The 21,795-nt window shown below is 43.4% G+C and overlaps 1 protein-coding gene across 7 annotated transcripts in view; it reads left to right on the top strand.

Annotated features, from left to right (window-relative positions):
• Positions 1-21,795, top strand: part of MOB2 (MOB kinase activator 2) — a 107,113-nt gene that overhangs the window by 61,750 nt on the left and 23,568 nt on the right. The window contains exon 1 of one of the 7 annotated variants that reach the window (XM_015863838.1): positions 14,270-14,316. The exons of 5 other annotated variants lie outside the window; for them this stretch is intronic. In XM_015863838.1, the coding sequence (XP_015719324.1) occupies positions 14,285-14,316 (32 nt within the window). In that variant the 5' untranslated portion in view covers positions 14,270-14,284. Of the gene's footprint in view, positions 1-14,269; positions 14,317-14,443; positions 14,633-21,795 lie in introns of those variants that run through there. One more of the 7 variants, XM_015863834.2, reaches the window with a different exon arrangement.

Below are 21,795 nucleotides of genomic sequence, written 5' to 3'. Positions count from 1 at the left end.
GCAGGAGAAAGGTGGTAAAATCATCCTTCTGTATTTAGCACTGGTGAGGTTGCACCTTGAGTACTGTGTTAGGTTTTGAGCTTGGCATTGCAAGAAAAACACTGAGGCCCTGGAGTGTGTCCAGAGAAGGACAGTGAAGCTGGTGAGAGGTATGGAGCACAGGCCTTATGAGGAGCAGCTGAGGGAGCTGGGATTGTTCAGTCTGGAGAAGAGGAGGCTCAGGGCTGACCTTATTCCTCTCTACAACAACCTTAAAAGAGGTTGTGGCAAGGTGGAAGTCAGCCTGTTCTCGCATGTAACTAGCAATTGGACTAGAATAAGTGGCCAGGAGAGGTTCAGGTTGGATGTTAGGAAATGTTTCTTCTCTGAGAGAGTGGTGAGACACTGGAATGGGCTGTCTGGGGAGGTGGTGATTAGTTTTTGATACATGCATGATCCTGCAATACATGCGATTGGCAGGAACATATTTCCCTCAGACATTCCTCAAACTTCAAGTTACAGTTTTTAAGTGATGTTAGAAAATTCACATGATCTTCGGTCCTGATGGTTTCCCCCTGCTAAGGACAATACTGCTGAAGTGGAGGTGTAGAACTTCTCATGTGTTTTTGGGAGCGATATTCTGCACTTGAAATGATGTGGTCCCATTTCTAAGACAGGGATAAGATGTCCAGCCACTTTATCAGAAGTAGAAGAGCTAAGTAACTTGTGCAGTTATAACTAACTTGTGCATATTTCCTTCCTTTCATTGCCTTTTTGTAAAGGTGAATAAAGTCTACACAAGAGTCTAACCTGACAGCTCTGGTGAAAATAAGTGATTTGGTGCATTTATAGCTAAGTCTGTGTGAAATACAAATATGTTTGAAAAATAACAGCACTGGGGTGGGTAAACACCGGTGAGCCTGGCCATGCTGTTGCTTACCTTACAATAATTACTGCTCTGCATTTGAAGAACAAACGTCAATGTTGCCAAACTCCACCTTTTTCCTGCCCTGTCTGCATGTGGGAGAGCCTTTATAAGAATTTATTTCCTGTTTCCCAGACGAGGGAGGGCAAAAAAATGTTTTTCCTCCTTGTTCTGAAAAACAAAAGCCAGGCGGTGATTGCATACCCACATCAGCTGCTGCTGGGGCAGCCTGAAAGCGAGTGTGCAAACAGCTGAAGGCTGCAGCCAGTTCCTGACTTCAGCCTTTGCCAAAGTGATACACAGTCTGTCTCATGGGGACTCACCCTGTGAGTTTTCTGTGAGAGAAACTGTACAAAAAGTGATTAAAAAGGAGCTAAACATGTCTTTTTATTATGACACTTTGACACAGTCTCTGAAACACAGAAAAAATTATTAATACCTTCCCACTGTTTTTCTTTTTGCAGAACATCATCCTGTGTTTGCAGTTTTAAGGATTGTTTTGGTCAGATATTGTTAAGCTTTGAAGATGTGAGTGTTGCGAGGCACGGAGGAGATAGTTGTGGGGAGGAGCACAGCATGTCATAGCCTTTTCTAAGTGCAGGGTAATCAATTTGTAACAGCAATAAAACCTGTAAGAGGGGACAGGAGCAGAATGACTTTTCTTTTGACTTGGAGGGTTGGCTGTGTTGTCTTTATTCTATCCTTGTAAAGAAAACTGCTGTCTTTGGGAGGATTTTGTAGGCATGAAAGCAGTACTGAGGAACAGTAGCATTGCAATGCTCAGGTGTGTTTCTGCTTGTAAAGTACTGTATCACTGGCTGTTAGAGGTAGTGATGAATTAGTGACAGCTCTCCTAAATGTTGCTCGAAGATTAAAAGTACCTTTAGTCTATTCTCCTGTAAGCATGTGTTGAAACACAGTAGTGTAATTTCAACATAGGTCTATTTGTATCAGGGGATTTAAAGTTTATAAACAGATTGTTTCTTTATGAGTATATTTTGTATCACCCTTAGGACAGTAATTCTCTGTTCATCCAAAATAGATACAAGCTTCCAACCTGCCAAGTGTCAGACAGAAAGAAAATCTAGCCTGAGCCTTGTTATCACTTGTGAGTGCTCTTTCATTTGCTGACTTGAAGCAGGGGTGATGCTTCTCATCAGAAAACTGCAATGCGGGGAGCAGATCAATGCTAGCTGGTCTGCTGTGCTTCCCCAGCTGTTCTGGTGTCAGAGTGTGCTGAGCAGCTTCTCTTGGATTGCCTTCTTCAGTTCCAGTCTCCTATTACTCCAAGTACTTTCCTGTGTTTGGGAGCAGTTTTGACTACCTTCTACATTGGCATTTAATGTAATATCCTTGCAGCATGGAACGATGGATGTAAAGAAGCTATGTGTAATTTTTCTCTCTTTAGTCTTATCAGTCTCATTTCTGGGAACTGACATAGCGATGCATGTTGAGAATTGTCTTTTGTCTGCAAGCACATGTGAACCTATTAGCATAAGCATGCAGTTGGGCGCTATAGCTGCAAACCTCCACTGATAGGGGACTGACACTGGGCTGTTTCTGCTGTTTCTCTGACATAGCCAGTGACAGCCCACAGTGAGCTGGTTCACGTTGTTAAACTAGCAGGAAATCAATGGTATGAAGATGTATCCAGTTGATGTGAGCAGTTAAATGGGAAGCAGTTTTCCTCAATCAAAAGACACTTCACTGAGTTCCAGAAGATCCTAATGAGCATTTTGCTTTGACAGACTACTGAAGTACACCTGAAATAGATCACTGACCTTTCTTTATTGTCCACGTAAGGACTATTTAAATATTAGTTTACCTTTTTAGAGATTTGCATTTAGAAGTTTTATAACATGTCTGAATGTCAGCCTAGATTGGTTTCTCAGTATCCATTCAGACAATTCATGAGCAACTACTCGCCTTTTGGATTCTCCAATATTTATGTTACACGGAGCAGATGTTAGTTGCTTTCATTGCAATGCAGGGCTGTTTCTGAAAGGTTACACAAGTAGAACAAATGCCAAACTGCTGATCTGTTTCTCATTGCCAATCTGTTTTTCCTAATCAACAATCTGCTAAGAGAGGTTGTGGTACAAGAGCAGATGCACACTGTACAGGAGGACAATCTGGTTTCCTTTGTTGCATGGTGGGAGAGCAGGGCCTTTCAAGTTCTATTGGCAGTGATTATCTGGAGTGGAAATGAGACAGTAAGTGAAGTCCTAAAGTGGGGAAAGAGCAGCTTTTGCTATGGGAGAGCTATCAGGTGTTGAAGCTGGGAAACTTGTGCAAGCTCTGACTTGCATAACGGCAATCTATTCCACCTTTTGTTTCTTATCCATCAAGTAACCCAACTAACCTCGAAGCACATGGAGTGTTTCTGGTGAGGGTGGGCAATGTTCTTTGGCAAGTACAGGAATAGATGTGTTTTTCAAAGTTACACATGTTCAAAGTAGCATTGTTCAAGTGAGACAAGGACAGTATTGAGGGGTGAGGGGCACAATGTGTGTTGGTTTGTTCTTTGCTGTTGTTGGAGTGCTCCCTTATAAAGGATGTGAGAATGCATTTGCTCCATCAGTCTGAGGAAAGGGTAGGGGGAGAGCAGGTAGCAAAGCTGGACTGAGCAGCTTTCAGTGCTAATGGTTATATTAACAGATGATAAGGCACACTCAAGTTTTAGGCCAGATCATCTTTCCCTCTCCTTTCTACAGGGTCCCTCAGGTCAGATAGTCTGGCTTGAATCAATACTGCTTTTACTCAAGGGTATTCAAGGATTATAGTGGAAGCAAGCAGAGGTAAAGAGGTAGTAACAGGGCATGACACATTGCTATGTACACTATTTGTTAGAGTTGTTTGTTACTTACAATCTGACTTTGAATGATCACACTGCAGCCTTTTCCCCTCACCTTTATGATTATGAATGAGAAAGTGAAGAAAACAGATAACAGAAAAAAAAGCAGGCTTTTTTTCCTTGAGTTTGTTAATTAAAGGTAGAGCAGCCTATGTGGGATGACATGGTCTGTATTGTTGCTAACCTCATTAAATATTTACAAAGCAAGGGCAACCTCACATTTATAGCTCTTCTGTCTGGAAAATGAAAGTAAATTGATCGTTTTATAGAGGTGTCTTTGTGTTGAAGAGAGTACTGGTGTTTTTCTCTAGGATGTGAGTATCTTCTGCATTTGTAAATGTTAGAAACTTAACTTCTATTTGGTCACTGTATTAAATGAAGTATTGTCCCTTTAATCTGTTGGGGAATGAAGACCCAGATAGGGTTCTATGTGCTTGTTCATCCCTCTTAAAATTTAAAGAATATCTCCAAATCTTTTGATCAGGTATGCTTACATTGTCTTGAGCAGGCACTTGGGTCCCTTCCATATTAGAAGGATGGAAAAGAGCTGTGGTGTTTAAAGACTGGAAGAAAGTTTCTAATATGAGGCCTAAGGAGAAAGTCAAGAGATTAATATGGTATCTAGCTGATGAACTTAATAAAAAGATAGGAGAAAGTGATAATCTCACCAAGAGAGTGACAAATGTAATAGGAAACATAAATGGATATTTAAGCTAGGAGGTTTCAAATATTCAAAAGATGTGCATTTTAACAATGGATGTGATCAGCTTCTAAAATGACTCACTGACTATTGCTTTTTTCATCCTTGTCAAATCTGCCAGTTAAAATCAGATGCCTTTCTGGAAGGTTTGCTCTAGCTAATGAATCCATAGGTTTACTCCAGGGATAATGAGATGGAAGGCAGACAAGAACTGGAGGCTTCTTCTAGCCCCAAAGCCTGCCAGGCTGGTTATCATGGTGTGCTGGCATGTAGCGTATCCAAGCACAGTGCCTCTGGAAGCTGCTTCTGCGACTCACTCCGAATTGTCCCTACTTCCTTTTGGGCCTCTAAAATGAGCTTTGGGGATGTTCTGTCTGGAAGGGCAGCTGCCTTGTCTCTGTGGATTCCGAGGCAGGAGGTAGCTGGCTACATCTTCCCCTTCACGTGCTATGTGTTGTTTGTGCAATCCCAGTAAAGCAGGCTCTTCTGGGAAGTGTCAGGTAAGTCCTGTGGTGAAAAGCCCAATGTACCACCAGAGGAAATGCGTGATTCATCCAGGGCGTTACCTGCGTGCATTTTGTCTGTGCTCCAGATGTCTTCTGGCATTTGGTTAGGGTGTGAAGAAGACTTCTTAGTGTACACCTGCACAGGAAGAAAGTCAAGTGTGTAGTTACAGGCAAAATAGATATTTTTGTTTTCTTTTAGCCAGTACAGTTTGCTTCACTTGGGCAATTCAGAGGCATGGGTGAAGGGTGAATTTTAACATCTGCAAAGCACAGATTTCATAGGAAATGCAGTGTCTTCTGTGGCAGCCACTCTTTGCTCGTGTGCTGTATTTGTATAGTCAGAATATCCTCTTGGATAAAAAAATAAAAGTGTGTTTGCATTGTGAAATAATTAGAACAAGCTACAAAAACCATAGTGGGGAAACAACTATTTAGTTTATCTACAAGGTTAAAAGAGATGAAGTCAGCTCCAGGAAGGGGTGTGCAGTACTGACTGTAGCTGTGTAGCTACCTGATAGATCTCATCTCTAAGTTCTGAGATGTGATAAGTATTGCATATTTTGACTACCTTTAAAAACATTGGCCCCTAACAAGCCATTATTAGTGTATACAAAGCAGTAATCATATGAGGTAAAATACAAAAGGAGCTGTGTTATCAGCATGTTGCTACAGCTGAATCCATGCCATATTTATTCTTTCTATAACTGGCTGTCTAAAAGGTAGTATTTTATCTGAGGAGATTGGTTCCTGGAGGACTTAGTGAATCCTCAAATGGTATGAAGCAATGTCTTGTCCAGTGCCTTTTGGTGTTAGAAGCTGTGACCATCTCTGTTGAGAAGTCCCTTCCCTACACCTTCTATTCTGTGCTTGACCGAGCAAAAAAGGTTTTTCAGTCTGCAGCACCGAGCAGGTTTGGGAGGCCTGGGTTTAGGGGCATGGGTGTCCAGCACTGTTAAGCTGATGTACAGCAGAGCTTCACTGATCTGTGCTATTTTTTTCTGTTTCTATACTGTATTTTGGTAAGCATCCAAGTAGTGAATGGATGCAGATATCAACTTCAGTTAGATGGCCTCTTACTAGTTTCTTTATGAAGTTGGTCATGTCTAAAGGCAAGCGGGAAGATATTATGTGCAAGAACTGCTGGTTAGCAGGTATATAGGTAGAGCACTGCTAGCAGTGTAGATGTGGGCAGTCTCCAAGTATGCATATGAAAGCTTGCATATGCAAAGAAAGCAAAGCTTAATTTATGGAATAAAATAACTTTATTACTTTCAAAAGCAGCAGTAGCAACATGTTTGGAGTGTTTTCTGGTTGAAAGCCAGAACTGCAGTTTCTTTGATAAAAAGGGTTCTTTTTGAAACCTGAATTTAGTTGGCCATGCATTCATCATATCAACTTAGAACATGCACTATGAAGCAAGATGGGATTTTTCTTCTTCCTTGTATAGTCAAAATACCTTCTTGTTATCCCTGGTCTTTTGAGGAAGGTGCATCATGTTAATCATGATTTTCAAGTAGGTTAAGATCCTTAGTTTAACACTGAACTTAAACCCACAGGTGACTTATTTCGAAGCAGCTCAGTTTTATGTGCATATCTGTCAGCCTGGTTGGATTGGGAATACTGGAACTGCATCTTTAACTGCGTTTGTTGCTTGTTTAGATTTAATGCTGAACACGTAATAACAAGCATAGTTTATATTCTGTATTTTGCCATCCTCTAGACAAAGAATTAACAAACTGAATTTTGAAGTATTATCAAAAGCTTGGCTATGTGCAAATCTATACCAAAGTTAGCTTTTGGGTGCAGAATTGCTTGCTGTCTGTCCCGTGTTGTCTTTTATTGTGCTGCTGCTCAAATGTGCTTACCCTGAGCTGGCTGACTGTTAGAGATGTGTGCTAGGAAAGTGGTACGGGACTGCATCTATTTAGAGGAATTCTGCATGTTACAGACTGGTAACCAACATATGGAAGAGCTTGCAAAATGTAGATTATATCTTCAGAAATCCATTATGTTTTGTTCCCAGTACCCTTGGTTAACTTGTACAAAGTGGGAACGTATATTTTTTGTCAGGTGGGCAGCTACCTATTTTATGAAAGAAGGAATTCCAGGGCAGTCCCCTTTTCAGCTGAGTGCATATTGAGAAGTGAATTATTTGTCTGAAGTTGTAAGGATGTTTTGGAATTGATGCCAGTTTTACTCCTGCTTCACAGTCTCACCTTATGGAAAGTTAAGGTGATGGTGATGAAGAGAAGGGAAGAAGAAATGCTAAGAAAGCTGATACAGAAAGCTCAATATGTGTTTAAATATGTTAACAAAAATAAAGCTACTGAAATAGAAAGATAACCGCTCCTTTCCTGAAGTATAAGCAGTGAGAAGATTGGTGGTGCCGCCCATATGCGGGTGTGTGTGTGTTTATGTAATGTGGGAAACATTTTCTTCAAAACTAAGAATAGTGGTTGAATGTTTGTCTGCTTAGCATCATCCTAGCGATGATGCAATTCTCAGCAAGACATACTATAATGGTACAGGGAAGTTGCTATTTGCATAGTGGAACACAATGTTTTTTCCCTAGTTTCGGATCATTTTTAGAGCCAAGTGTCAGAACAGGTTCACATACTGTGCTGGAGTGTATTTGTCTGCTGCATATAATGCATCTTCAGTGTGCTGAGACAGCTCAAGGTGCAGGATGAATACGCATTGTTTGCTTTCACCTCCCCTGTAAGGAACCTCGAAGAGTACTGAAATACTTCGGGTAATGTGTATCACTTGATTGTGGATAAAATTGACAAGCATTTCTGCCCCACAGAAGGACTTAAATATTATCTTAGACAGCTCAGAGGAATTACTGGATGTTTTGAGAAGACTGGAGTTCTCCTTCCCCTTCTGCTGTCGTGGAGTCTTGCTTTCCTTTGTCACTTGCCTGCCCTTGCGTCCTAGCAGTAATGCTTCAATTTCAGCACCTTTTTCTGGTTAAAAGTAATTTTCATCAGACATTAAGAAAATAAAGATAAAAAAATCAGGGAAAATGCCATACACAAAAAGCCCAAACAGATGGCTGTGCTGCATTCATGGTAGTTGTGTCCCTCAGGAGCTGAATAGGAATTACACTATGTGGAGTTATAACAACTCATTTATAATTCGGAAGATATTTCTATCATAAGTAGACAGTCTCATGTCCTCTCTAAGTTTCCAGGAGGACTTTCTTAACTAGAGATATTCTGATCCAAAAAAGGAAATTTCAGATGTTTTGAAATAATATGATGCCCTCAACTACTTGAATTATTTTTGTATGGATAAGTGATTTTTTCCCTCCCCTCCCCCCTGTATATCTTACCTTTTTTGGATGTTCTTTGATATACCAGTAGCATGATCTCACTCAGTGGCTGGCTTCATTTGCTCTTGGAGTAATGTTTGGAAACGAGTGTAATACAATAACAGTGATCCTACCAAAACTTGCTTTTCAATCCATCAGTTACTTATTGAACTGGTGAGCTTCCAGCGTATGTTAGTGTGTGCCTAAGCATTGAAATAAGTGTGCAGTAGCCTTGGCCTTCAGGTATGTTATCCTGTGACTTTAAGCCTGCCTTGAATTTCCAGAAGGGCTTTATATCAAGATAATCTGCTCACAGTTACTTTTGTGAAGTGCTTGAGGTTTTATACCAGCTTGTCACCTGCTTCAGGAATCTGAATTATTGCAGGTTTTCAGTTGAGTGCTTCATGGTGGTGTTTGGACGGCAGAAGCTGTTGCTGACCTCCTCTAGCTCTGCTCTGTTCTGGGATCATGAAATCAAATCAACTAGGATTCAGCATATGTTTTTGGAGTTGTATGTGGAGTGCAAACGTGCTGATCTGGGTGTGAGCTGAGTTAATTCTGTGCTTTCTGGATTTTGTGGCCCTGCTTTCTAGTAGTAGCTAAGGAGTTATCCTGTGAGTGCCAGGAATCACAGTGAATAGTTTCTCCTGTTCAATCTCACATAATATAAGCTGTGTGCTTCATATTTTATAATATATGCCTGGAGAAAAATCTCCTAGAGTAAATTTCATGCTTTTTTCCTGATTTTCCTGTTTTTTTGCCAATGCTGTCATCTAAATGTGACATTACTAGATAAAATCATTTGCTGTACTGAAGGGAAACCATTCTTAGCAGCAAGAAGGAAAGAAGCTTGTATTTCCTTAGCAGCTCTCCGTCAGTCTGGGAAAACTCGTCAAGTTCTTTCCCAGCATCTCCCCTTTTTTCTTCTGTGCCTTTCCCACTCAAGCACAGATAGTCCTGACCAATAACTGTGCTCACACAGATACCCTCCTTTCCTGTGCTGATTATACCTTCTACTCCTTAGTCTGGAGTTCTCTGCCAATTTGCAATTAAGGTTTTGTTTTCAGTTCCATATTTACCATAAGTCTGTGAAAACAGTAGTTGTGTTATAAAACTTACAGGGAGGCTTCTGTATGTGTGTAGCAAAAAGCTCTGAATGTGTTAAACTATCCCCAGGGAGAATATCTAAGCCAAGTTTTAGAAGTTTTGCTTCTGTAAGAAGCTGAAGGTCCAACATATTTGGGGCAGAGGAGGGGTGGAACAGGAGTCTTTCATTTTAGCTTTTCTTTATCAAATGCCCATTGCTCTCATCTTTCTCTGGAGCACAAATTTAAGCTTCAATTTTAGTGAAAGAAGATGAAATGAATAGTAAAATTGAAGGTGAAACTCTTAATTATTATCTATGGGAAGGAAGCAGTAGGGGCTCCAATGTTATAAGTGAAGTACATCACCTTTCACAGTGTGCTCCAGGCAGCCTAACAAGTACTGTTTTATGAGACTTTTGCCTCTGACTTCATCTGTGAAGTCCATGTCAAAAGGCAGCTTTTGGGGCAATCAGAATGATAAATGCATCGGCAGTGGCACACCTTCACTTCTTAGTGTTTCTTTCTCTCTACTACTGAAGGAATGAGTTTTCTTTCTCTCAGATGGATTTTGCCTGGCACTTGCCTTCAGTGTCACCCAGAGTTATTGCTAGGCTTTTGCCTTGCAAGCTGCATCCATTTGGAAGATAGTTTTGTGAGTGTGATAGATCGGAGCTGATTGTCTGCAAATATTTTCCAGTTTATTGTTCCTTTATACAGTCATGCTAAAGATATTGGCTCACAGTCTGGTAGGAGGAAAGCTGTCTCTTAAGGCTGTGTCATTGTGGTGTTGTTTTTGGAATGAACTGTGTAACAAAGCTACATTGTAGGGACTGCTTCATGCATCACTGAAATGGGGTGCTATGCAATAGGCTCCATCAGCTTAGCACAGAAAGCTGAGAACATTCCCCGATGAAAACATGGAAACTTTAAGCAGAATGCAGTTATTTTGAAACTTGCCCAGGGTTCAGGTGTTTAAATTTTTAAAACAAATTATTTTTATAACAAGGTGAAGTTTTCAGTGATGTTCCAGCCCACGGTCTGGATCTGGTATTTCTTCTCAGCTCCAGGATAAATCGCAAACTCAGATTCTGCGTGCTCCAATCTTACCTGGAAGAGCTGCACAGAAAATGTGTCCTGATGGTGTCTTTAGCAGAGCAGCCCGTCACTCAGGAGGGGGTTAATTCATGGGGGCCGGCTGGAATGCAGGTGATAAAAATCCACTCTGCCCTCTATCTTGCATCATTTCTCCACTGTGTTGTCTGAGCACGAGCATCACATTCTTTCTTAATGGCTCTTGGGTGCTTGTTCAGTGCTGGTAAAGCTGATTGTCTCCCGCTGAGCTGCTCTTAATGCTGCTTCCTTCAACACTGTTATGTCTTTAGTTCTCATCTTTGTTTTTCTTTTCTTTTTTCTTAATGAACCTGCGTTAACTTGATGTTTGAAGGGATTTCAGAACAATAGGTGTATCTACACGTGTGCCAGAAATGCAGTGCCAATGAGATCGGGGTTTTTCTGGTTGGTACATGCAGCAGAAGTCACTTCTTTTTTCTATAATCTTATTTTTGTTGATCTGAGCCCTCTATTCTTCTTGTGTTGTGCACCCTTTCCAAAACGCCGTCGTATAAACTCGTAGCAGTTCCTGGTGAAGTTTTACTATTATTTTGAGGTGTTTGGTGTTCTTGCTGCAAGGGTTGATTTTTCTCAGGTTAGAGATTAGGTGAGAATATCGTGTGACATTTTTCCTCTCTGCCTGTTGCAGGAAAAGCCCCGCACCACTTGCAAGGCCAAAGGTGGTGTTTGCAGGATGAGACAAAGGCTTGCCATAGAACCAGAGCTGTCAATAAAGCAGCAGGTGTAGGCACCATGGCACTTCTAAATATGCTTCTCTTAAACTCAATCTGTTATGCACAAACATTCTGAACTGTGTGTGGCCTCTGTGATAAGGCAGTACTGTGTGGTCAGGAAGAGCCATTTCTCATGCCATTATCTCAAGAATGGAGCTGAAGGTACGCCCTCAAAATCTAGTCCTATTCCCCCTCCACTATGACCATCTCCAGTCTACTTTTTGAGACTGAGTTGATATTGTTGGACAGGAGACAGGCTGAAATTGATGTCTTTGTGTGTACGGAGCAGAGCTTCTCGTGCTGTTTTTGTTGCTGTGAGAGCATTATGGAGCAGAGAGCAAATATAATCTTGGTATAAATATTGCTTACTTAGAGGATAACATGTTTTCATTGCTAATTTTGAGTGGTTCCAGAGTACTGGGGATGCAAGGTAAGTGGGAAATGTGTTTGGCTGTGTAGTAGCAGAGCACACTGAAGTCCAACAGAAGGACCAATTAGCCAGCAGTGTTTAAACACTATGTCAGGTAGGGACACGCAATATATTTCACATTAATTTAAAACAGAACTTTGCAATCTGATGTTGTAAAGCCTCATTTTTTATATATAGATGCTAAGTTGTACTTGAAGCAAAACAATGGTTGATTTCTCCACTGCCCTCAACATTTTTTGCCTGTCTGGGTTGATACAACACACTTTCTTTTCAGGCCAGCCCTCTGGATACTAGTATCCGTCTTTGTGGCTGCTTTCCATTTAATTTTTATGGAAGCCTAAAGGGGGCAAATAAATATATGATGGTTCAACTGTTGCTTATAAAACCAGCTTAAATACAAAACATTATTCATAACGTTTCTAAATGCCATTCCTTGACTTGGTAGTTAGCTCAGGCTTTGACAAGAAGTTTGAGTGGCATTGACTGCAAAGCTCTCTTTCTGGTCCTGACAGTGTTGGGATCAGTGCAGAGAATTTCCCATGGGTGTATGTGCTCTGAGTGTGTATATTCATGTGTAAATGCTGCGTGTCCATATTAGCTCACCAGGGCTGGATGGCGATGTTGCTGTTCTGCAGTTGGAGCAGCTGGTACCCACAGGTATCTCTGGTAACGTGTTCCTGGTGACTTCAGTGCACTCTGGGTGATCTTTGAAGCCTGTGTGGTGGGCACATGGTGTCTAGGAAGCTCTTTGCTGCTGTGGAAGCCTGATTTGTATCCAGGGCTGGGCCCAGCAGTTGCTATGGGCAGGGGTGTTGAGGAAGCAAGTGAAAAAGCAGCTACTGATGGATGCAAATAGGCAGAATATTGGGTAGCTGTAAGGCACACCATTGAGGAAATGCAGATATGCTCCCTTTGGAGTATGTGTACATAGAGATTGTACTGATGGTTGCATTCAAGTAAATGCACTGCTTTTAGATAGAGTATTGCTCTTTCTGGATGCAACAGCTTTCAAGTAAACCTATTTCTGTCTGTGCATATGCTCTGAATCCTACTAAAATGTGAGAATCCACGCTGCACATGTTTTAAATTACAGTGTGTTGATGCCTTATAAATAAAGCATACGTGCTTAAGTTGTGCTTCCTACAATAATCTTGTTTAATTTGTATTGTTTTGGAGCATTTAAAATTGATTTTGAGATTCTGGGTTTCCCCACAAGTTGTGTAAAGTCTGGCAATACAGCTGATCCCCAGAGGGGTACCTCTTGTATGAATGGAGGAGCTGATAGGTGGAGGAAGGGCTAAGAGGGGGTTGTATGGGTAAGGAAAGCGTATGTTCGATGCAGAAGCCAGCAAAGCAGAGAAGTGGGTCATTTATCTAGGTCAAAGTGGGAAGATAGCAGCTTTAAAAACTTGCTTTCAGTTGGTCTTTTGGTCCTAATGGCAGAGTATCTGTCCCTGAACTCGGGCCCCCATGTGAGATTGCAGCTCCACCTCTGCAGTATGTGTGCAGCCTTCAGTCACAGAGGCCAGCGTTCCCAGTACAGCACTGCAGGGCTGTATTTATTTTGGTTTGACCTCTGGATTTTTCTTTAATTTACTTTGGAGAGACGGGCTTTCATTAAAACTTAAGCTGCTTTATGTCACAGGTTTGTTGTTTTTAAGATGGTTTTTTTTCACAAACAGAATTCTCTTTGTGCGGATTTCACTGGGGACCAAATAGGTGGCAGCTTCCCTCCTGGCAGGTGTTCTCCCTCTGTGTGCCAGCACCGCTGCCTGTGGTGTTATCGTCACAAGCTGGTGTTACTCTGGGAGAAGACTGGGTGGGCGCTGGATTTTTCAGAGGCTGGATAATCTGTGTGAAGCTCTCAGGATTGTGGAGCAGAAAGCTGAGCTCTGTTCTCTGAGCTGCAGCCTTTCTGTGCCTATCAGCGAAGCCATTAAAACCCTTTCTTAGATAGGCTGCTTGGACAGTGGGGATGAAAATACCTCCTCCATGAGGGCACAGATGCTTGGCCTTCATGTGTGACTAAAAGGCAGCAAAATACTGCTGCCTGTGTAGGTGCTTTGGGACAGAGTAGCACCGATTTCTCCAAGTTGCATCATGTGGCTGTAGTTTGGCCTTGTGCAAGTAGCAGCTGTGCTCCTGGCTGAGCTGAGCAAGCAGAGCTTGCTGCTGGTGGCAGTAATGGCATTGTTTGTGCTGCACTCAATTGGAGATGTCTGTTGGCCTTCTGCTTTTACAGGTGGTGCCAGTTTAGCAAATTAAGAGTTTTCTCCCAGGGTGTTTGGTGTTGCAGGTGTGGCAAAATTGGCTGGACAACTTCGCAGATATTTCCCAGTCAGCAATGCATTCCTGATTGTATGTCCGTGCAGTTCTCTTTCCTTACTGCTCTCCTTAAAAAGGAGATTGTTATAAGGCAGTGATTTTTCTTTGCAGGGCTGGGGAGAGAGGGACAGAGGTGACCTTTAAGATCCCATCCAAGCCCAGCTGTTCAGTGTCCTGGGTCAGCTTTACCGCTCCAGAATGAGCGGTGCCCTCGGGACTATTTGTTCTGGGCTGTGTCGCACCGAACCCGTTCCAGTTCTGTTACAAAGCCTCATCGCGGAGCCGTGGGCACAGCTGCCTGCCGGACACGTGTGCGCCGGAGGATGTTCGGTCTGTGCGTATGGGAAACCTCGTGGTAAGCGTACGACTGTCGGTGGGGCGGCACCGCGAACCCGGCTGCGGGCACGGCCGGGTGCTGTGGCCCGACTGGAGGCGGAGCGGGGCGGGCCGGGCGGAGCAGCCGCCCCCCGCTGCCCATTGACGGGGCGGAGCGGCCGGGGAGAGCGGCGAGAGGCCGCGGTGCGCCGAGTCGTGCCCCGCGGCGCCCCGCTCCGCCGGACCATGGTCGGGGATCAGTGCAGCCTGCCCGCCGAACGGCCCGTCCACGCGCAGAGCCCCAAGGCTGGACTGAGCTGCAAGATGGTGCTGCAGGCGGTGGGCAAGGTGCTGCGGTAAGGAGGGCTCGGGGAGGAGGAAGGGCAGCGGGAGGCGTGCGCCGCGGATTAGGGTTAAGGTGCCGCTCTAACGCGGAGCCCTGGGCTCCCGTCGGGTCCTGCGCTGCAGCTGGGTGTGGAAGTTGGAGTAGCAGTAGCTGCTCGGGTAGAGACCCTTGTCCGCCTACAGTGCGGCGAGCCGGGGTTGTTTCTGCTTCCCGGGAGCCTGGCTTTGTGGGTGCAGGCAGACAGACCTGGTTCTCAGGCGTCTGACCGAGGCTCCGCACGTGCTTTGGCATGCCTCGAGCAGGAATGTCGTATAAGATGAGGGGAAAAAATTGCTCATGAGGCTCTCAGTAGTTTTGTGAACAGTGAGACGTGTATGACTACTGAGACCAAAACCAGACTCTTTGGCAGAGGACACGCAGTAATATGATTCAGAGGAGTTCAAACCCGTCCCGGTTTGCAGGGAAAAAACGTCACCGCAAACATTAGGATTAGTAGCCTTGCTCTTCAACAACTGCAGCTTTTTATTTTGGCTAAATGCGGTTGGATATTTTCTCGGCTGGATGAAGAATGGCGGTGCTGCTCCAAAAAGGAGCCTTGTTCTTCCAGCGTAACTTTATTTGGCAAGCTTTCATTTGTCCCCGTTCCTACTACTGGTTGCCAATTGTTAAATGTTTGTCAACAGAAACATTATCCCTCTCTTCCTCTGACTCATGCCTTCTCTCCCTGGACGGGTTTGGGGAGCCTTTATTAAAGCTGGGATGGAACTCCTGTTTAAATGGGGCACGTTCACTGACACAGGCAGCTCGATAAGAACCACTCAGCTGCTTTTCAAGAAGTGCTGCGTTACTCTCAGGCTTTTTCTGTGGAAAATAAATACATTCCTTCCTGTGGAAAACATTATTTTATGGAACTCGGGTTTCTTTCTCAGCATTTAACAAGGTTAACATCAATTCTTGGTATTTTTGGGGGGTTAACACCACTCAATATGGTGTTAGGCAGCTGGTCATGTCATAAAATCCCTTGGCCAGCAGCTTGCTATTCATGCTGGGAGCCTTTTGAAGTTCTTGGTAGCTGCTCTGTTGGCAGCAGTCCCAGATGTAAATAGATGGGTGCCTCTGCAGGGAAGTAGTGCCAAGGCTTTTGTTTGGTATCCCTGGCAGTTTATCATAAAGCGTAGGTAACTTCCTGTGACTTGAGCAGCGGGGCAGATCTGTGTGTGCTCAGTGTGCGCTTTTCCATCAAGCATAACAAAAGCTCTTCCTTTCTCCTGCAACTGGACTACGTGCAGAAGTTGCACGTAACTTTATTTGCTTTTTCTTCGTGATGTTTCTTTACTACACATGCTATAAAACTATAGCGAAAGCAGGAAAAAGTTGCTGTTGTACATGAAATATTTTGGATGTGGAATTAACAACAAACACGTGCTGCAGCTGTGACTGGATAGAGGTGATTTGGGTTTTGTTTGTTCCCTTGTGTCTCTTCCTTCTGAGTTATCTCGTTTTTGAGTTCAGAAGTGTGAAGTAACAAACTTACTTTAGATGTCAGAATGGTTGTCTTAGTTCTTTTCTTGCGAAAACACGTGACCTTGTGTGTGTTGTTTCATTTTCCTTTCAGCTTTTGTTCTGTTAAAATAGAAACTCGTCTTCTTCTAAGAGCTCAGAGAGGAGTCCAGTAACTGGTCAGGATCTGGCGTAAATGCCAAGTCACCAAAGTGTCCTTACTGCAAAAATCAGGTGCTTAAAGTGGGAGGCCCACAGTGGTAGAAGGGGGAACCATATGGGACCTGGTTTAAGTTAAAAATGGTGCCAGTTGTGGAGGGTTTTCTTGAACGTAGGCATCCATGGCTGAGCTTTGTGTGTTTTAGTGCTGGTAGAAAAGGACACTTGAACATGACTGGTTGCAGGGGTGCGTTGCCAGCCTGGCACTCTTGTTGGTATAGATACTGTAGGTGTATGGAGTGAAGTAAGATGAGTCCTACACTCATTGGAATGGCTGACCGTCTATTCCAGAGTGAGTGCAGGACAATTAAATCCAACTTTTCAGCCCGCTCCTCTGAAATGCTGCTTGCTGGGTTTCCTCTTATCTGTGCAGAAGGTGAATCAATGCGAAGTTTTGGGTGAAGCCACTTTTCTGGTGTTGATCAGGCCTTACCATGGCATGGGGATGAGATTGGAGATATCCTGCTTGTGCAGAGTGTGATGTTATGAACATTCTACTGTCCTTTAGTCTTGGGAACCATCGCTGTCACCTCTCCCACACACTGCACCTTTCCTCCCCAGGCCACCGAGCACTTGTACAGCATCACACCTGGGAAAGGACAGAGCTCCCAGCTTCTCTCTGGCTTCTCTGCTTCTGCCTCCCTGAGGACTTACTGGTTGGCAATTAGAAGGCTCAGTTATCCTGCGAGATACTGAAGCAGTACAACTTTCCTCTGCAACATTCCCTGTGTATAACAGTTAAGTGAGCTGTGGATGCCTGTAAATGATGTGCCCTCTGGAAGCTTTCAGTATGCCTGTTCTCACTGCTTGGTGATGTGGGCCGTGGTCCCTTTGGTTGCTGCTGCCAAGTAGTGCCTGCGTCACACCAGGAGTAAGAGCTGCCAAAGGAAAAACGGGTTCTAGGAGGGAAAGTGGAGGGGATTCATTCACAAGAGGCAGCAGCCGATGTGAGCACCTGAGAGGTGATAAAAAGAGCATGGGGAAAGACAACTGAACCAGAAAGGGCAAAAAATGTAACAAAAGCAGCAGCTGTGCTCTCAGCCTTTCTCATTAATTTTTTATGAAAGCAACTGTTAGGTTTGTTACTCTTTTAAATTATTAGTGATTCAACTATGAAGAACTTTGGAGATGTGAATATCTTTCATCATACGGGCCAGCAAACTGTGTTTAACATTTAAGGGATGGAACCAAGACTCTGTGCTTCTGATGATTTAAAAGAAAAATTAGAATACCATTGGAAAAGTGCCATCTCCCCTTTTAAATTAATCGCAGCGCAGCTGAGATGAAGTTGTGTGTTCCTTAGCCCAGTGCTTAATTAGGGCTTTCATTTCAGTTCAGATGTTTTTGAAATATGTTGCTCTCATTTTTTCCCCTCTCCTGTAATGAACTGTGTGTAATTTTTTTTTTTAGCCAGTGGTTGGAGGGGGGGGGGAAGAAGCAAAACACACTGAAAGGGATGCAGTTGTTGTGTGGTTTTTTTTTTCCTACAAGTTGGTTGTTCTAGGGACAGACAGAGGGGGGTGGGGGAGCAATGTAGAAACCCTGAATATTGTTCTGCTTTTAAAAACTGCTGATGGCCATGCAGAATTGTGCTTTTTACCGGCCTTGAACAGCAGAATTGGAAGGCAAAGCTCAGCTGCAGGAGGTGTCTCCCCTTCTTGGTCCCCACAGGTAACTGAGCTGGCCATGAGAACTGGCAGCTGCTGTTCAGAGATGCAGATGGGGACGTGAGGACGTGGTTTGCACTGCCAGTGTCAGAGGTAGAGTCCTGGTTCAGGTGCAGCTCAGAAGTGCAGCATTTGCTGTGTTGCAGCACTGCAAGTCCTGCATGGGTGAATGTCAGGAAATACTTAGCATGCATCTTCATTGTCAGTGCTTATCCTTTCCAAGCTCCAGTGAAAACTAGTCCCTCTGGGACAGCTGACAATAACTGGGGATATGGTGTTGCAAAGGAGGAGTAATGCAGGCTATGGAGTTGATACCATTGTCTAATCGCTTCTGATGAAGTATGGCGCTTTTTGTATGTACATATAGTCCAGGATGAATGTGGGAATAGATAACTCCTTTCTCCAGAGGGAGCCTTCTGTCTTACAGTGATGTGCAGGGATTGATTTGGGAACCAAAGTACAAGACAAAGCTGTTTCTGTGTAGGCATGCCTACTGTGGGCAGTACTAATGAAGTGGAATTTTTGCAGTCACTTTCCAAGAATGTAGCAATTTGTCTTGCAATAGTGTGATAAATGATTCCATCATAGACGAATTGACAAGCTTGTGTTGGCATTTTGGATGGCACTTAGATATTCTTACACCCAGTGCTTTGAAATTCTAAACAAATAATAATAATTGTAACCCTCATCTTCCTTGATTCATAGCAAGATCAGAAAGAAAACAGCTTAATTCTGACTTTGGCTTTTGTTTGTCAGTGATCATGCAGTCATCCTAAACATGTGCATGAAACAGGATACAGGTGGGTAGAAGCAGAACTTGTTTGCTGGGGCTGCCTTGGCTCACACAGCCAAATGTGTGGCATGTGCGTTTTGAGAAGGCTGAAGCAAGTATTCCAAAATAAATGCATTTATATCCTACTTCTGGTTGAAAATGTTTGTGACAATTCATTCCAATGTATGATATTTTTAAGTAATTAACTCTGCCTAATCTGATTAATGCACAAGTTGGAGGAGGGAAGGGAGACGTGAAGGGAGAAGGCAGCGTGGTGGGAAGGGGCTTATAGGCAAAACCGTGTCATCTATTTTTATCCTATGCTTGTTCCTTCTCCCTCCCACAACTTTCCATTGTACCAAAATAGTTCAAAATGTTTATGGTTCAGGGCAACTGACATCAGTAATTGTCCTGCTGTGTCTCACTGAATATTTCTGTAACAGGAGGTGACTTCTTGTTCAGTGACATGCATGGGACTCTTGCTGTGCTGCTTGGGAAGGACAAAAGGTACTTTGGGTCGGTGACATCTCATGCTTTGGCAAGGTGTGACCTGGACGTGGGACTTTGTGGGTAGCTCTTCCATGCATCTGAAAGCACAGATGGGCTTTTGGAGGTTGTTCTTTCACCTGAGTGTCCAGTACCTCTGCTGGAGGTGTTTAACAGCCTGCTCAGCTTCTGGAGCTCAGGACTTGAAGCTACACTCTGGAGAGAGGCTGTGTCTCTTGAGCAGACCTGTGCAGCCAGCACGCCTCCATTCCTTGGGATAGTTGTCAGTTCATTCACTTGTATGCACTGCAGGAGTGTCACGATCCCGGTGTGTTTATGAAACCTTCTGAACCACATACGGCATGCTAGCTTAATGAAGAAGTTGGTCTTTCTTCATTCAGAGGTATTTCACAACGTTGAGCTGTATTTTGGTTACGTGCTCTACATCCGGTGAAGTGATAGCCAGAGGGAGATGACTGCTAAAATTCCTCTGTGTGGTGAAATAACCCTGCAAGGTATCTTGAAAGCCTAGTATAGGATGGGCGTCTGCCTGAGGATTAACAGCGTTTTCCTCTGTTTTAGGAGCACGAGTGTCCTCCTTCTACTCCTCTGGAAATTCCTTGTGGACAATTTAGAATAGATTTGATTGTAACCTGAAACTTCTGGAATCATCCACCCTTCTTTTATCGTGTTTCTTTGCTATGTGGCTGTTTCAGTGTAGGGTTTCCTCTATGATCTTAGTAACTGCTTTTTCTGCCTGGAAGATGGTTTCAGATATAAATGTACACAAAGTATGAGCGTGCAGCATTCATCCTTCTGGGTGCAGTTCCTGGTTTGTCTCTACTTCTGTTAGACCCAGGAGAGCTTTTCTCTTCTGATTCGTGATGATCTTTGCTGAAGAGGTGTGCTGTTAGGAACACATTTTGCTGGTGGTAGTTGTCATCTCCCTAAATAGGTAAGGCAAACTCTGTCTCATTTTGTATCATATATATTTTTCTGCAGCTGTGCCAAAACTGAGTTAGGTAAAGCATTTTAATTTTTTTTGTTGTTGAGAAGTTCTTCCTAATGTTTTCCCTTAATCCCTGGTGTTGTGGGGTTCAACACAATCTTAATGAAGACTTTGGCAAATAGTTCCTAGAGAAGATGAAACTTTGCTTTTAAGATCTGCTGGCACGTGGCCTATGGAAGGAGCAAGGCATTGGATGTACGGGTTAACCTGTTCCTTTTTGAAGAAAAACTGCTTTTCAGAAGTAGTGGAGGCCTAATGTTAACAACAGTTAATAGGTAGGCTGTTCAAGCTTGCCTGGAAATGCTGCTCTGCTAATTTTGCAAGTTAATTTCTTTCTGATACTGAAGCCAGCGTAGAAGTGCTTTTGCCCAGACAACAGGGATTGGCTGTAGCAGCTGCTCCCTGGGTGTAAGGAACATCGTGGCTGTCTCCAATTCCTTATGTTTGTGAAAAAGGAAGAATCAGCAGTGAGTGCAGCTGTCCGTCCTCGGGAAGGCAGATAGAGACAAAGCACAAAAACTCCTAACAGCTTTGTGTCTGTACAAAGTAATCCCAGCAGGCCACAGAGAGTTGGAGTTGATTAAGAAAGGCAGCTTGGGATTCTTCGTGGTGACTTCAGTGCTGAAATGCCAAGGGAGATGACTCCATGTCCTTGTTAGCTCCACTCACGCTTAGATACTCGCTAGACTTGCCATTGATTCCAATGTGACCACATATCCCAGATTCAGAACACCAAAGACTTACAGAGGCATATGCTGAGAATCAGCAGTTGGTGTTTGACAAGGTGATGGAAAGGAAGTTTATGAAGTAGGTTGTTTTGATTCCTTGCTGTATGAAGACCTCAGTGATAACACTACTACCTTTTTATTCAGAACAAACATGCAAAGGAAAGGAGTCAAGTTAGGGTCCCGATCAGCTCTTGGAAAGTGAAGGAAAATTGTGTTGTCTCAAAAGAAATACTTGTTTTTCAACATTCAGTGCTTGTCTTTGTGTCTAGTTACATCATCAGTTGTAACAAATCTGTTGACTGATTTCTGTTACAAGCTTTCTAAGGATTCCTATTGATTTTTGAAGCAGGGACTTAAGTATAGGGAACTGAATCACCCAGTGATGAAGTTGCTCTCTTGAGAGTTGCTCCCTTGTTAGTGATCATCTTTAATTTCTTTGCAGTGGAACTACTAATGCAGCTGTGCACCAGTCCACATGATTACCTCTTTACAAAGCTACTGTGATCTGCCTAATGCTGCCAAGAGCTGAAACAAGCCATGCAGGCTGTGTCTGAAGGGAGTTGCTCACAACCACCCCTTGATTTGGGGTGTGATGCTGGGTTAGAAAGGCTACTGTAAAAGCATGTCTCCACATTGTGCATTGGGTAAGAACCTTAGATAATAAATAGTCTTTGCTAGTGTGAATGGAGAAACTGTGAGTTCATGCAGGTATTGCTTTCCACTTGTGAGTGCAACGACTCATCTTCCTTAACCAATTCCTTGGTTGCACATTCAGTATTTAATTAAATGAAT

This window comes from Coturnix japonica, chromosome 5 (genome assembly GCF_001577835.2).
Source record: "Coturnix japonica isolate 7356 chromosome 5, Coturnix japonica 2.1, whole genome shotgun sequence".
NCBI lineage: Eukaryota > Metazoa > Chordata > Aves > Galliformes > Phasianidae > Coturnix > Coturnix japonica.
This window is presented reverse-complemented; position numbering and strand designations above follow the sequence as displayed.